General features: G+C 37.2%; 1 protein-coding gene across 6 annotated transcripts in view; it reads right to left on the reverse strand.

The window, feature by feature from the left end:
• Window positions 1-12994, reverse strand: part of FAM13B (family with sequence similarity 13 member B) — a 71228-nt gene that overhangs the window by 26309 nt on the left and 31925 nt on the right. For all 6 annotated transcript variants that reach the window (XM_059174651.1, XM_059174648.1, XM_059174647.1 and 3 more), the window contains 3 exons: window positions 9200-9241; window positions 8338-8493; window positions 6092-6224 (listed from right to left, as the gene is read on the reverse strand). In XM_059174651.1, coding sequence (XP_059030634.1) covers window positions 6092-6224; window positions 8338-8493; window positions 9200-9241 — 331 coding nt within the window. The remainder of the gene's footprint in view (window positions 1-6091; window positions 6225-8337; window positions 8494-9199; window positions 9242-12994) is intronic.

The following is a 12994-nucleotide window of genomic DNA, read 5'->3' on the forward strand; positions in this document are numbered from 1 at the left end:
AGATTTTATTTATTTATTTATTTGACAGAGAGAGAGAGAGAGGCAGAGAGGCAGGCAGAGGCAGAGAGAGAAGCAGGCTCCCCACGAGCAAGGAGCCTGATGCGGGACTCGATCCCAGGACCCTGAGATCATGACCTGAGCTGAAGGCAGGAGCTTAACCCACTGAGCCACCCAGGCACCCCATGGGATACAACTTCTAATAGATCAAAATATATCCTAAATCTAGCACAGGGCTTGTTCTAGCACAGCCTGAGCAAATTCTTTCCACTTTCTTTTCCCAACCAACTTATCTTATCAACTCCTTTTTTTAGAATGTTTTTTCGGGGCGCCTGGGTGGCTCAGTGGGTTAAGCCACTGCCTTCGGCTCAGGTCATGATCTCAGGGTCCTGGGATCGAGCCCCGCGTCGGGCTCTCTGCTCCGCAGGGAGCCTGCTTCCCTCTCTTTCTCTCTCCCTCTGCCTGCCTCTCTGCCTACTTGTGATCTCTCTCTGTCAAATAAATAAATAAAATCTTTAAAAAAAAAAAAAAAGAATGTTTTTTCAATTTTCATCTCTATAGTCATTTTCCATCCCTTCATCATGTTTACCCTTATTTTTGTATATATATGTGTGTGTGTGTATGTGTTTCTTTAAAATTTTGGAGGGAGTTTCTTCTAAGAGATCAAAATACTCCCAAAAATCAAGAGGGTGGCTCTGTTCTATTTACCCGTCTAATATATATTTTTTCTTTTTCTTTCCGAACTACTTTAACCCCCTTTCTTCAACCCACAATGTGGGGTCTCTTCTGATTTGATTAACGCACATTGTACTGGGGTATCTGTCACCCTTTTAGTATTTTAATCTCTCATTCATATATTCTTATCTGGATAAAATAACAAAGCAGAAAAACTCACCCCCCCCCCCAAAAAAAAAGAAAAAAAAAAAAAAAAAAAAAACAAGAGGCAGTACCAAAGCCTAGGACCTAATCAATACGGACATTGGGCCATTGGTAATATGTCAGATCTAGAGTTCAGAATAACGACTGTCAAGGTGCTAGCTGGGCTCAAAAAAGTCATGGAAGATGTTAGAGAAACCCTTTCTGGAGAAATAAAAGAACTAAAAATCTAACCAAGCTGAAATCAAAAAAGCTATTAATGAGGTACAATCAAAACGGAGGCTCTTAGTGCTAGGATAAATGAGGCAGAAGAGAGAGTTAGTGATATAGAAGACCAAATGACAGAGAATAAAGAAGCTGAGCATAAGAGAGACAAACAACTGCTGGACCACGAGGGGAGAATTCAAGAGGTAAGTGATACCATAAGACGAAATAATATTAGAATAATTGGGATTCCAGAAGAAGAAAAGGGGGGGCAGAAGGTATATTGAAGCGAATTATTGTAGAGAATTTCCCTAATATGACAAAGGGAACAAGCATCGAAATCCAGGAGGTGCAGAGAAATCCCCTCAAAATCAGTAAAAATGGGTCCACATCCCGTCATCTAATAGTAAAACTTACAAGACTTAATGATAAAGAGAAAATCCTGAAAGCAGCCGGGGACAAGAAGTCTGTAACATACGATAAAAATATTAGATTGGCAGCAGACTTAGTTACAGAGACCTGGCAGGCCAGAAAGAACTGGCATGATATATTCAGAGCACTAAATGAGAAAAGTATGCAGCCAAGAATACTATATCCAGCTAGCCTATCACTGAAAATAAGAGAGATAAAAAGCTTCAGGACAAACAAAAACTGAAAGAGTTTGTAAATACCAAACAAGCTCTACAGGAAATACTGAAAGGGGTCGTCTAAGCAAAGACAGAGACTAAAAGTAGTAGACCAGAAAGGAACAGAGCCAATATACAAAAACAGGAAATTAAAAAAGAATTGAAAAAATTCATGGAAACAAATGATAATGAAAACACGACTGTTCAAAATCTGTGGGACAGAGCAAAGGTAGTCCTGAGAGGAAAATATATAGTGATGCAAGCCTTTCTCAAGAAAGAAGAAAGGTCTCAAATACACAACCTAACCCTACACCTAAAGGAGCTGGAGAAAGAACAACAAAGAAAGCCTAAACCCAGCAGGAGAAGAGAAATAAAGATCAGAACAGACATCAATGAAATAGAAACCAAATAATTAACAGAACAAATCAACGAAACTAGAAGCCAATTCTTTGAAAGAATTAGTAAGATTGATAAACCCCTGGCCAGACTTATCAAAAAGAAAAGAGAAAGGACCCAAATAAATAAAATCATGAATGAAAGAGGAGAGATCACAACCAACACCAAAGAGATACAATTTTAAGAACATACTATGAGCAACTATATGCCACCAAATTTGACAATCTGGAAGGAATGGATGCATTCCTAGAGACATGTAAACTACTACAACTGAACCAGGATGAAATAGAAAACCTGAACAGACCCATAACAATTAAGGAGATTGAAGCAGTCATCAAAAATGTCCCAACAAACAAGAGCCCAGGGCCAGACAGCTTCCCAGGGGAATTCTACCAAGCATTTAAAGAAGAATTAATTCCTATTCTCTGGAAACTTCTAAAAATCAGAAATGGAAGGAAAACTTCCAAACTCATTTTATGAGGCCAGCATTACCTTGATCCCAAAAAAGACAAAGTTGCCATCATAAAGGAGAATTACAGACCAATATCCTTGATGAACACACATGCGAAAATTTTCACCAAATACTAGCCAGCAATATCCAATAGTACATTAAAAGGATTATTCACCACGACCAAGTGGGATTTATTCCAGGGCTGCACGGTTGGTTCAACATCCGCAAATTAATCAGTATGATACAATGCATTAATAAAACAAAGAACAAGAACCCTATGATCTTCTCAATAGATGCTGAAAAAGTATTTGAAAAAGTACAGCATCCTTTCTTGATCAAAACTCTTCAAAAGTGTAGGGATAGAGGGTACATACCTCAATATGCTCAAAGCCATCTATGAAAAACCCACTGCGAATATCATTCTCAATGGAGGAAAAACTGAGAGCTTGGGGCGCCTGGGTGGCTCAGCGGGTTAAAGCCTCTGCTTTCGGCTCAGGTCATGATCGCAGGGTCCTGGGATCAAGCCCCCCATCAGGCTCTCTGCTCAGCGGGGAGCCTGCTTCCCTTCCTCTCTCTCTGCCTGCCTCTCTGCCTACTTCTGATCTCTGTCATATAAATAAATAAAATCTTAAAAAAAAAAAAAAAAAAAACAGAGCTTTTCTGCTAAGGTCAGGAACATGGCAAGGATGTCCACTATCACCACTACTATTCAACATAGTTCTATGAAGTCCTAGCCTCAGCAATCGGGCAATAAAAAAAAATGAAAGACATCCAAATTGGCAAAGAAGACACTCTTTGCAGATGATATGATACTTTATGTGGAAAACCCAAAAGACTCCACTCCAAAACTGCTAGAACTAATACAGGAATTCAGTAAAGTGTCACGCTATAAAATCAATGCACAGAAATCAGTTGCATTTCTATACACCAACAAGACAGAAGAAACAGAAATTAAGAGTCAATCCTATTTACAACTGCACACAAAACCATGAGATATCTAGGAATAAATCCTCTTTGGTTTACAACTGCACACAAAACCATGAGATATCTAGGAATAAATCTAACCAAAGAGGCAAAGAATCTGTATTCAGAAAACTTATAAAGTACTCATGAAAGAAACTGAGGAAGACACAAAGAAATGGAAAAATGTTCCATGCTCATGGATTGGAAGAATAAATATTGTGAAAATGTCTATGCTACCTAAAGCCATCTACACGTTTAAAAACGTAATCCCTATCAAAATACCATCAAGTTTTTTCAAAGAAATGGAACAAATAATCCTAAAATCTATATGGAACCAGAAAAGACCCTTAATATCCAGAGGAATGTTGAAAAAGAAAGCCAAAGTTGGTGGTATCACAATTCCAGACTTCAAGCTCTATTACAAGGCTGTAATCATCAAGACAGTACAGTACTGGCATAAAAATAGACACATAGATCAATGGAACAGAATAGAGAGCCCAGAAATGACTCTCAACTCCATGATCAACTGATCTTTGACAAAGCAGGATAGAATGTGTCTCTTCAACAAATGGTGTTGGGAAAATTGGACAACCACATGCAGAAGAATGAAACTGGACCATTTCCTTACACCACACACAAAAATTTGAGACTCAAAATGGATAAAAAACCTCAATGTGAGACAGGAATCCATTAAAATCCTTGAAAACAGGCAGCAACCTCTTCGACCTCAGCTGCAGCAACTTCTTCCTAGAAAAATCACCAAACGGAAGGGAAGCAAGGGCAAAAATGAACCATTGGGACTTCATCAAGATCAAAACTTTTGCACAGCAAAGGAAACAGTCAACAAAACCAAAAAACAACTGACAGAATGGGAGAAGATATTCGCAAGTGACGTATCAGATAAAGGGCTAGTATCCAAAATCTATAAAGAACTTATCAAACTCAATACCCAAAGAACAAATAATCCAATCAAAAAATGGGAAGAGGACATGAACAGAAATTTCTACAAAGAAGAAAACCAGATGGCCAACAGACACATGAAAAAGTGCTCCACATCACTCGGCATCAGGGAAATACAAATCAAAACCACAATGAGATACCACCTCATGCCAGTCATAACGGCTAAAATTAACCAGTGAGGAAACGACAGATGCTTGTAAGGATGAGGAGAAAGGGGAACCCTCCTACACTGTTGGTGGGAATGCAAGCTGGTGCAGGAACTCTAGAAAACAGCAAAAGCTGAAAATAGAGCTACCCTACCACCCAGCAATCACACTACTAGATATTTACCCTAAAGATACAAATGTAATGACCCGAAGGGGCATGTGCACACAAATGTTTATGGCAGCAATGTCCACAATAGTCAAACTATGGAAAGAACCTAGATGTCCATCAAAAGATGAATGGATAAAGAAGATGTGGAGTACACACACACAGGAATACTATGCAGCCATCAAAAGAAATGAAATGCTGCCATTTGCAAGACATGGATGGAACTAAAGGGTATATGCTGAGCAACAGAAGTCAATCAGAGAAAGACAATTATGATCTCCCTGATATGAGGAATTTGAGAGGCTAAGTGGGGGTTTTGGGGGGTAGGGAAGAAAAAAATGAAACAAGATGGGATCGGGAGTGAGACAAACCATAAAAGACTCTTAATCTCACAAAACAAACTGAGGGTTGATGGAGGGCAGGGGGTATGGAGAGGGTGGTTGGGTTATGGACACTGGGGATGTGCTATGGTGAGTGCTGCAAAGTGTGTAAGCTTGACTATTCAGACCTGTATCCCTGGGGCAAATAATACATTACATGTTAATAAAAAGTTTAAAAGAAGAACAGCTAAAATAAAAAATAGTAATAAAATAAAAACAAATATTCTGCAGAGCAAAGGAACCATCAACAAAATGAAAAGTCAACCTTTAGAGAAACTTATAAATCATATACAGACAGTTCCTGACATCCAATGATTTGACTTTGAATTTTTCAGCTTTCCAATGGTGCAAAAGCAACACACAGTCAGCAGAAACCATACTTTGAATTTAAATTTTGATTTTTTTTCCCCTAGGATAGCGTTCTTCAGAAAAAATTGGGAAATAGGAGAAAAACTTTTAAAATGAATGAAATTCAACCATAATACCACCAACAACCTCAGCTAACATCATTATTTGTTTCCTTCCAGGCAAATATTCTTAAATATTTTATATCTAATTCCCAACCCAGAAAATGGTTCCTGATCTTTACTAATAGGGTGTATGCTCTCAGGATTTATTATCAAGACAAGTGTCAGCTTCTAATACCAAAGGAACATATAAGGGGGTTCCTGGGTGGCTCAGTGGGTTAAAGCCTCTGCCTTTGGCTCAGGTCACCATCCCAGAGTCCTGGAATAGAGCCCCGCTTCCAGCTCTCTGTTCAGCAAGGAGCCTGCTTCCTCCCCTCTCTCTCTTCTCTGCCTGCCTCTCTGCCTACTTGTGATCTCTGTCAAATAAATAAATTTAATTTAAAAAAGGAACACATAAAGCAATCAGCATTGTACATCAAGCAAACCTAAAACAAAGATTTTAGTCTTTGCATTTCTTACCTGGCTATTTTCTTCATCCTCAAATACAAAATCTTGCTGCATAACTTCATTGTCTAAATTAGTACTAGCCACAGGTTCTGAACAGTCTCTGTTACTTTCACTGGCATTAATAATATCATCAGCAATATCAACCCTAGTAATGAAGATTAAAAAACCGGATCAGGCCATATGTTAAATATGTAATGCCTTTTAAATAAATAAGTATCAATAAGGATCTGAAACTTTCACTTGTTAAAGAAAATGTGTCATTTTCATAAAACTTCACTTTCTTTATTTTGCCAAATTACATTATTAAACACACTCAGTTTATCTTTGTCTCTTTAGGAATTCAAACTAGTTTGTTTGTTATTCTCTCTGAAAATTTTCAAAAACAAATGAATGGCTGAAAGAATAATTGATGTGTCAAAATAATTTCCCTTACAAATGCATACTCTCAATTATAATGAATGTTCCAATTAAAATACAAGTCTAGCACTAGACATGATAATGTCCAACACCTTATTAAGCATGATAGGAACAGCTTCCTACTTCAGATTTTTCATGTTACATAATGATAATGAACTATTCCAATTAAAATATAAGTCTAGCACTAGATGTGATAATGTCCAACACCTTATTAATAAGCATGATAGGCACAGCTTCCTACTTTAGATTTTTTCATGTTACATAATTCAGAATATGCAAAATACTGCAGCAGGCTTTTGTTTACAGAGACAATACCACCATCAATGAAGGAACATGAGTTACTTTCTCAGAGATAAAAATAAGATTGAGCATGGGCATGGGTTTCAGGATCTCTAGCTAAGCTAAAGACAAACACCAAGGAATCTATGTATATTAATTATAACCTTTGAAACAGTTCTCCACAATTTCCAACTTCTAGTTACATTATTTTTTTTTCAGATGCTGCTTTTTTCCTTCATATTCAGCCCAAATAGTCCCTATGTTAACCCAGTTTTATCAGTTCTAATCATGCCTTCAAAGCACTACAAATCAGCCGTAAAGCTGCACAGGCTAGTGGTGCCATCTATCTATTCAGATACACAGCACACATGCAGCTGTACAATATGGTATTCCTAAAATAAACATATTGCAACCACTAGTTTCCAGATCCATTCATTTTTTCAGCTTCAGTTCATATTTAATAGCTATTCTAGTGTACTACACAAACTTGGCCTTTAAAAAAAAAAATCTAGGGCGCCTGGGTGGCTCAGTGGGTTGAGCCGCTGCCTTCGGCTCGGGTCATGATCTCAGGGTCTTGGGATCGAGTCCTGCATCGGGCTCTCTGCTCAGCGGGGGGCCTGCTTCCCTTCCTCTCTCTCTGTGATCTCTTCCCTTCCTCTCTCCTACTGTGATCTCTCTCTGTCAAATAAATAAATAAAATCTTAAAAAAAAAAAAAAATTTAACTCCTCAAAAAAAAAAAAAAAAACCAAAAGAAAAGAAAGGAAAAAACACTTTACATAATAATCTTTTTTTTAAACCTCCTATGAATCCTCCAAACTTAGATCCTTCTTTCTCATCTGTCCTCCAAATAAAATCTGTTAAACTAAATACTATAAAATCACTGTATTATGGTCTCAAAGAAAGGCACCCATATATCCCTCAAGTGCAGAGCTGAGGTAACAGGAAAGGAGATAAGGCCTTTCATCCACTTAAAGGTAACAAGTCAGATGAAGAGTGGAAGAAAATCACAAATCACAGAGCACACACAGGTACTTTAAACTAATACAAAATTCGACTATTAACAGCTAAACTATTAAAAAAAAAAGTATGTAGGGAGGGCAGCAGGGTAGTAGCTGGCATAAAATTTAATAGCAAAGGATGATTCTGTTCACCGTTTCACTCAATGAGTAAATGCAACATGAGTGATGCCAATCTGTTTTCCCTGCACCTAGCTGTCTAGACCATTTCATGTCTCTCATGGTTTGAGCACACAGTATGAGTCTCATTTTTCTAATGTTATTCTTCATACAACATACTGAGGTAAGCTCACTACTTCAACTGATGTTCAGGGAGGAAAACCTGGCAGTACTGGATTTAATGTCTACTACTGTAATGGATAATTTAGATTTTCAATGTTAAGTGAATATATGCAATATATATACAAAGTCACTTTCCACACACACTTTCAGAAATCCCCGGGATCCCATTATTTAAGTAAATTATGGTTTTTAAAAGATAAAACAATTATAACAATTTTATATTTCTAAAAAATAATAGTGAAACATTATAAAAAGTTTCTTACTGGTTATTAGATCCTTCCCCATCACAATTAAAACTTTCTGCTTCATTATTACACACCAGACTCTGCTGTTGTAAATTCTTAAGATCATGATCTATGCTGCTCTGCAGATCAAAAAGGTGCTGTTCCACAGCTGCTCTAATTGTTCTTTCTAAAATGCTATAAAACAGAACACATGTTAGTGAGAAGTAGTCACCCTAACTGCGTATTTCACCACATAATTACAAATGTTAAAACGTGAGTAATAAAACAAATTATCAGGGCATTTAAATGGGTAAACCAGAGTAAAAAAAAGAAAGCCATAAAAGAAATACATGATAATGGATTAAATTTTTAAAAGAAATTATCATACAAATCAACCATATCACTATTACTACTAAGGTGGGAAAGATCAGTTGTCCCAGTAATTCATTCCTTGCTCCTCTACAGAAAAACCATTTAAACAGATTTTTTAAAGCTACATGTATAAAGCAAAATACTTTGTCAACATTCAGCTAAATCAAAGAAACTCTAGGGGTCCTGTCAACATTTGTTACATGAAGTTTACTTCTCAAAGAAAACTTAATTTAAAAAGATCTATGACATTTCTCAATCATTTCAGAAGACCAAAAAAATCATCTGAAGAAAGTTCAATCTTTATTTCATATATTAGGCAATGCATTCCTTCTTCATTTGTTCCTACTGCAGTACATAAAAATATTAACTAGTTTCACTCCCTTATGTACAATCCTTCCCCTAAGGTAAGCACAATAAATTCACAATTTTTAAACATGTTTTTATTTAATAAATACATGACTTTGATTTCTACAGTGAAGTAATATTTTTAAACTAAAAAAAAATGGTCTTCTACAAGTATATTACTTACTCTGCAGAGGCTGGTAAGATGCTGATGGGAGATAAATGGGCACTGTAATCAAAGAAAGACATTAGGTATAAAACTTTTCAGTACTAAGTAACTACAAAAAGTGTTGAAAACTGCCACAGTTGCACTACCTTGACATAATCAGGGGAACAAACACCAAGTTCTAGGTTCGTATCTGGCAGAGTAGGATTCTAATTTTCTAAAACATTTATTTTTGGGGGGCGCCTGGGTGGCTCAGTGGGTTAAGCGTCTGCCTTCGGCTCAGGTCACGATCCCAGGGTCCTGGGATCGAGCCCCACATCAGGCTCTCTGCTCAGTGGGGAGCCTGCTTCCTCCTCTCTCTCTGACTGCCTCTCTGCCTACTTGTGATCTATCTGTCAAGTGAATAATAAAATCTTTAAAAAAAATAAAATAAAAATAAAAAATTTAAAAAATAAATAAAAATAAAAATAAAAAATAAAAAATTTATTTTGGGGGATGCCCGGGTGGCTCAGTTGGTCAAGCAACTGCCTTCGGCTCAGGTTATCATCCTGGAGTCTTGGGATTGAGTCCCGTTATGAGGCTCCCTGCTTGGTAGGGAGTCTGCTTCTCCCTCTGATCCTCCTCCCTCTCACACTCTGTCTCTCATTCTCTCTCTCAAATGAATAAATAAAATCTTTTTTAAAAAATTATTTTTCACACAAAAAAAATATAAACATACCCGTGTGTGTGTGTGTGTGTGTGTGTGTGTGTGTGGGTTGCCAACTACTTCTTTTGGTGCTCACTTGGAGAAACACTGACCTATATTCCAGGGCTCAAGGGAAAATGTAGACTATTACCCTCAACAAAACAACCTCATCTAGGATAGTATAAGGGCTCAATGCGTACTCTGTATTCCTTCCCAGAAGTAAAAGCAATATGCTACTACTCAAGTTACAAAAAAGGCAAAATCGATACTAAAATCATACTACTTCATTCACTGTACCATTAATAGGCCTTCCTTAGCAAATTCTGCACCACGGTATCTACTTATAACTATGAAAATATAGATAACATTCTCATTTTTACCAGAGTTAAAAGTTTAACTGAAACCCACAATAAGATGTGGATACCACTAAAATGTTTAAAAGTAAAATCAAAGTGCTGGTAAGATAGGGATGTGAAGCAACTAGAACTTTCCTATACTGACGCTGGAAATTTAAAATGTCCCAATCACTTTGGAAACCAGTTTAGCACTTCCCTAAAAAACCTAGCAAATAAGTCAGCGATTGTACTCCTGGGTATTTACTCAAAAGAAGTGAAAGCGTAATTCCACTGGAAGACTTGCACAAACACAGAGGCTTTATTCACAACAGCCAAACAAAGGTATCAATCCAAACAGGTGAAAGCAGACACAAGGTGTGGGACATCCCTTACAATAGAATACGCTCGGTATTTTTTTAAATAAAAGTCGCAAAGAGGCGCCTGGGTGGCTCAGTTGCTTAAGCAGGGTACTGGATCATGCCCCACAACGGGCCCTTATCAGCCAAGAGCCTGCCTCTCCCTCTCCCTCTGCTGTTCCCTGTGCTTGTGCTCTGTCAAATAAATAAACAAAATTTTAAAAATAAATAAATATTTTTAAAATAAATGGCTCAAACATCTGAAACATGCAACAACATGCATCTCAAACTTATGCCAAGCAGAGATGCCAGACACAAAAGACTACCTACTGTAGGAGATTCCATTTACATGAAATTGTAAAACAGGCTAAACTTATCTATACAATGACAGAAAGCAGATCACTGGCAGTCTGGGGCCCAACTGTTGGGTGATGGAAATAGTCTGTCTTGACTGTGGTTTGTTTTTTTTTTTTTTTTTTTAACTTGACAGATATCACAAGTAGGCAGAGAGGCACGCAGAGAGAAGTGGGTGAAGCAGGCTCCCCTCTGAGCAGAGAGCCCAATGCGGGGCTCGATCCCAGGACCCTGGGATCATGACCCAAGCTGAAGGCAGAGGCTTTAACCCCACTTCTGGGGCACCTGGGTGGCACAGTGGTTCAGCCTCTGCCTTCGGCTCAGGTCATGGTCTCAGGGTCCCGGGATCAAGTCCCACATCAGGCTCTCTGCTCAGCAGGGAGCCTGCTTCCCCCTCTCCCTCTGCCTGCCTCTCTACCTACTTGTGATCTCTGTCAAATAAAAAAAAGAAAAACAGTTGCTGACAAATTTAAGGTCAAATTACTTACATACTACATAGACAGATGCCATAAAGACCATGTTTATGCTAACTGTTTTCACTAAACCCCCCTGGAAGAAGACAGACTAAGAGAACCAACAATAAATTACAAGGGTCATGCATATTTTAAAGTCCTCAGTCAAGTATAATGTTTAAAGTTTATAGTCATTCTCTGACCTTTTCTCCCTTCTGTTAATTCTACTTTTAATTCTGCCTACCATCACATAATCTTCTTGAGAACATTACATAAAATCAATCTTGCAGCCATTTATTCCAATTGTAAGATTTTGTAATTCAAATACAGTAATCATAGGGAAATTCTATTATTTCAATCTCCCAATGACAACTATTTGATGTTACAAGTAACACTTCAGTAACAGTACTGCAAGTCTGCTTCAATTAAATCTGATACAGATCATTTTACGTGTGCAACAGAGCTCTGCAAGCCATTATGAATCCAATGCATCTCCCAACAAATAACAGCAGATAGAGAGACTTCAAACACCATGAAGGATGGTGATGGGCTTATAAAAACTGCTGAGCAATTATTAGAGCTGTAGTCTAAATGGAAGCAGGCTGCAACATGAGGTCACTACTGACAAGGAAAGACCTCATCCAGAAACCGCAAATTTCTTCCCAAGTCTGCGCAACTTTGCAGGACACAGGAAAAGGGCATGAAATTTTGAATATGGGTAGAACTTCTATAAGAATGTAACTTTTATAAGAATATTTCAGCCTAATCCAATTTAAAGCAGAAAAACCAATCTGTTTGTTTTCATTAGTCATACTATACTATTCAAGGATATGTTATGAAACTATACTATTCAAGAATAAGTTATGAAACTGATAAAACAGATGTATAATAGGTACAGTACCACAACTGTTCATTTATTTTCCATATTTGGAAAAACTCTAGTGTTAAATTTTTCTAATCTAAAGTTTGGATGATTTCCATATAATTTATGCCAAAACCACACCAAAATTATCATCTTAAAAAAATGGTAATTTCAAAAAGCAAATTTATGTAAAAAACAAACAAACAAAAATCACATATCCCTTTCAAGCCAAAAGCAAAAACCCTTTCTTCACTTTCCCCAACAACTTGGGAATATCCTCTACCTATGACAAGAATAAAAAGAAAGAAATTCCTTACTATTTCTGTCAGTTAAGTTGTAACAACTACAAGTCTTTAAAATATTAAATGCAGGCAACCCTCTTGGGGCCCCCTCCTCTTTGGAAGTTTTGTATTCTATCACTCAATAAACTTTGCTTTGCTGACCACCAAAAAAATAATAATAAAAAAAATATTAAATACATCATTTATAGGGCATGGGGAAGAGAAGAGAAACTATCAATATGTATTATGCTCTGGTACTTTAAAGGAAATTTCACTTTAATAAACCTTTCTTATGAACCAGAGCATAAATTCTACTCTTTTCCACCCAATGTATCTGATACTTCACCAAAATACATTCTCTTTCACTTAAGTGGAACCCAACTAATGAAAACGCGGTGAATTGATAAAAATCTGCCAAATGAATATTCTGCAAACTATCTGATTCAATGGATGGAAGAAAAGGGAAAGAGTTATGACTACTTTTTTCACCC

This window comes from Mustela lutreola, chromosome 5, assembly GCF_030435805.1.
Source record: "Mustela lutreola isolate mMusLut2 chromosome 5, mMusLut2.pri, whole genome shotgun sequence".
Lineage (NCBI taxonomy): Eukaryota > Metazoa > Chordata > Mammalia > Carnivora > Mustelidae > Mustela > Mustela lutreola.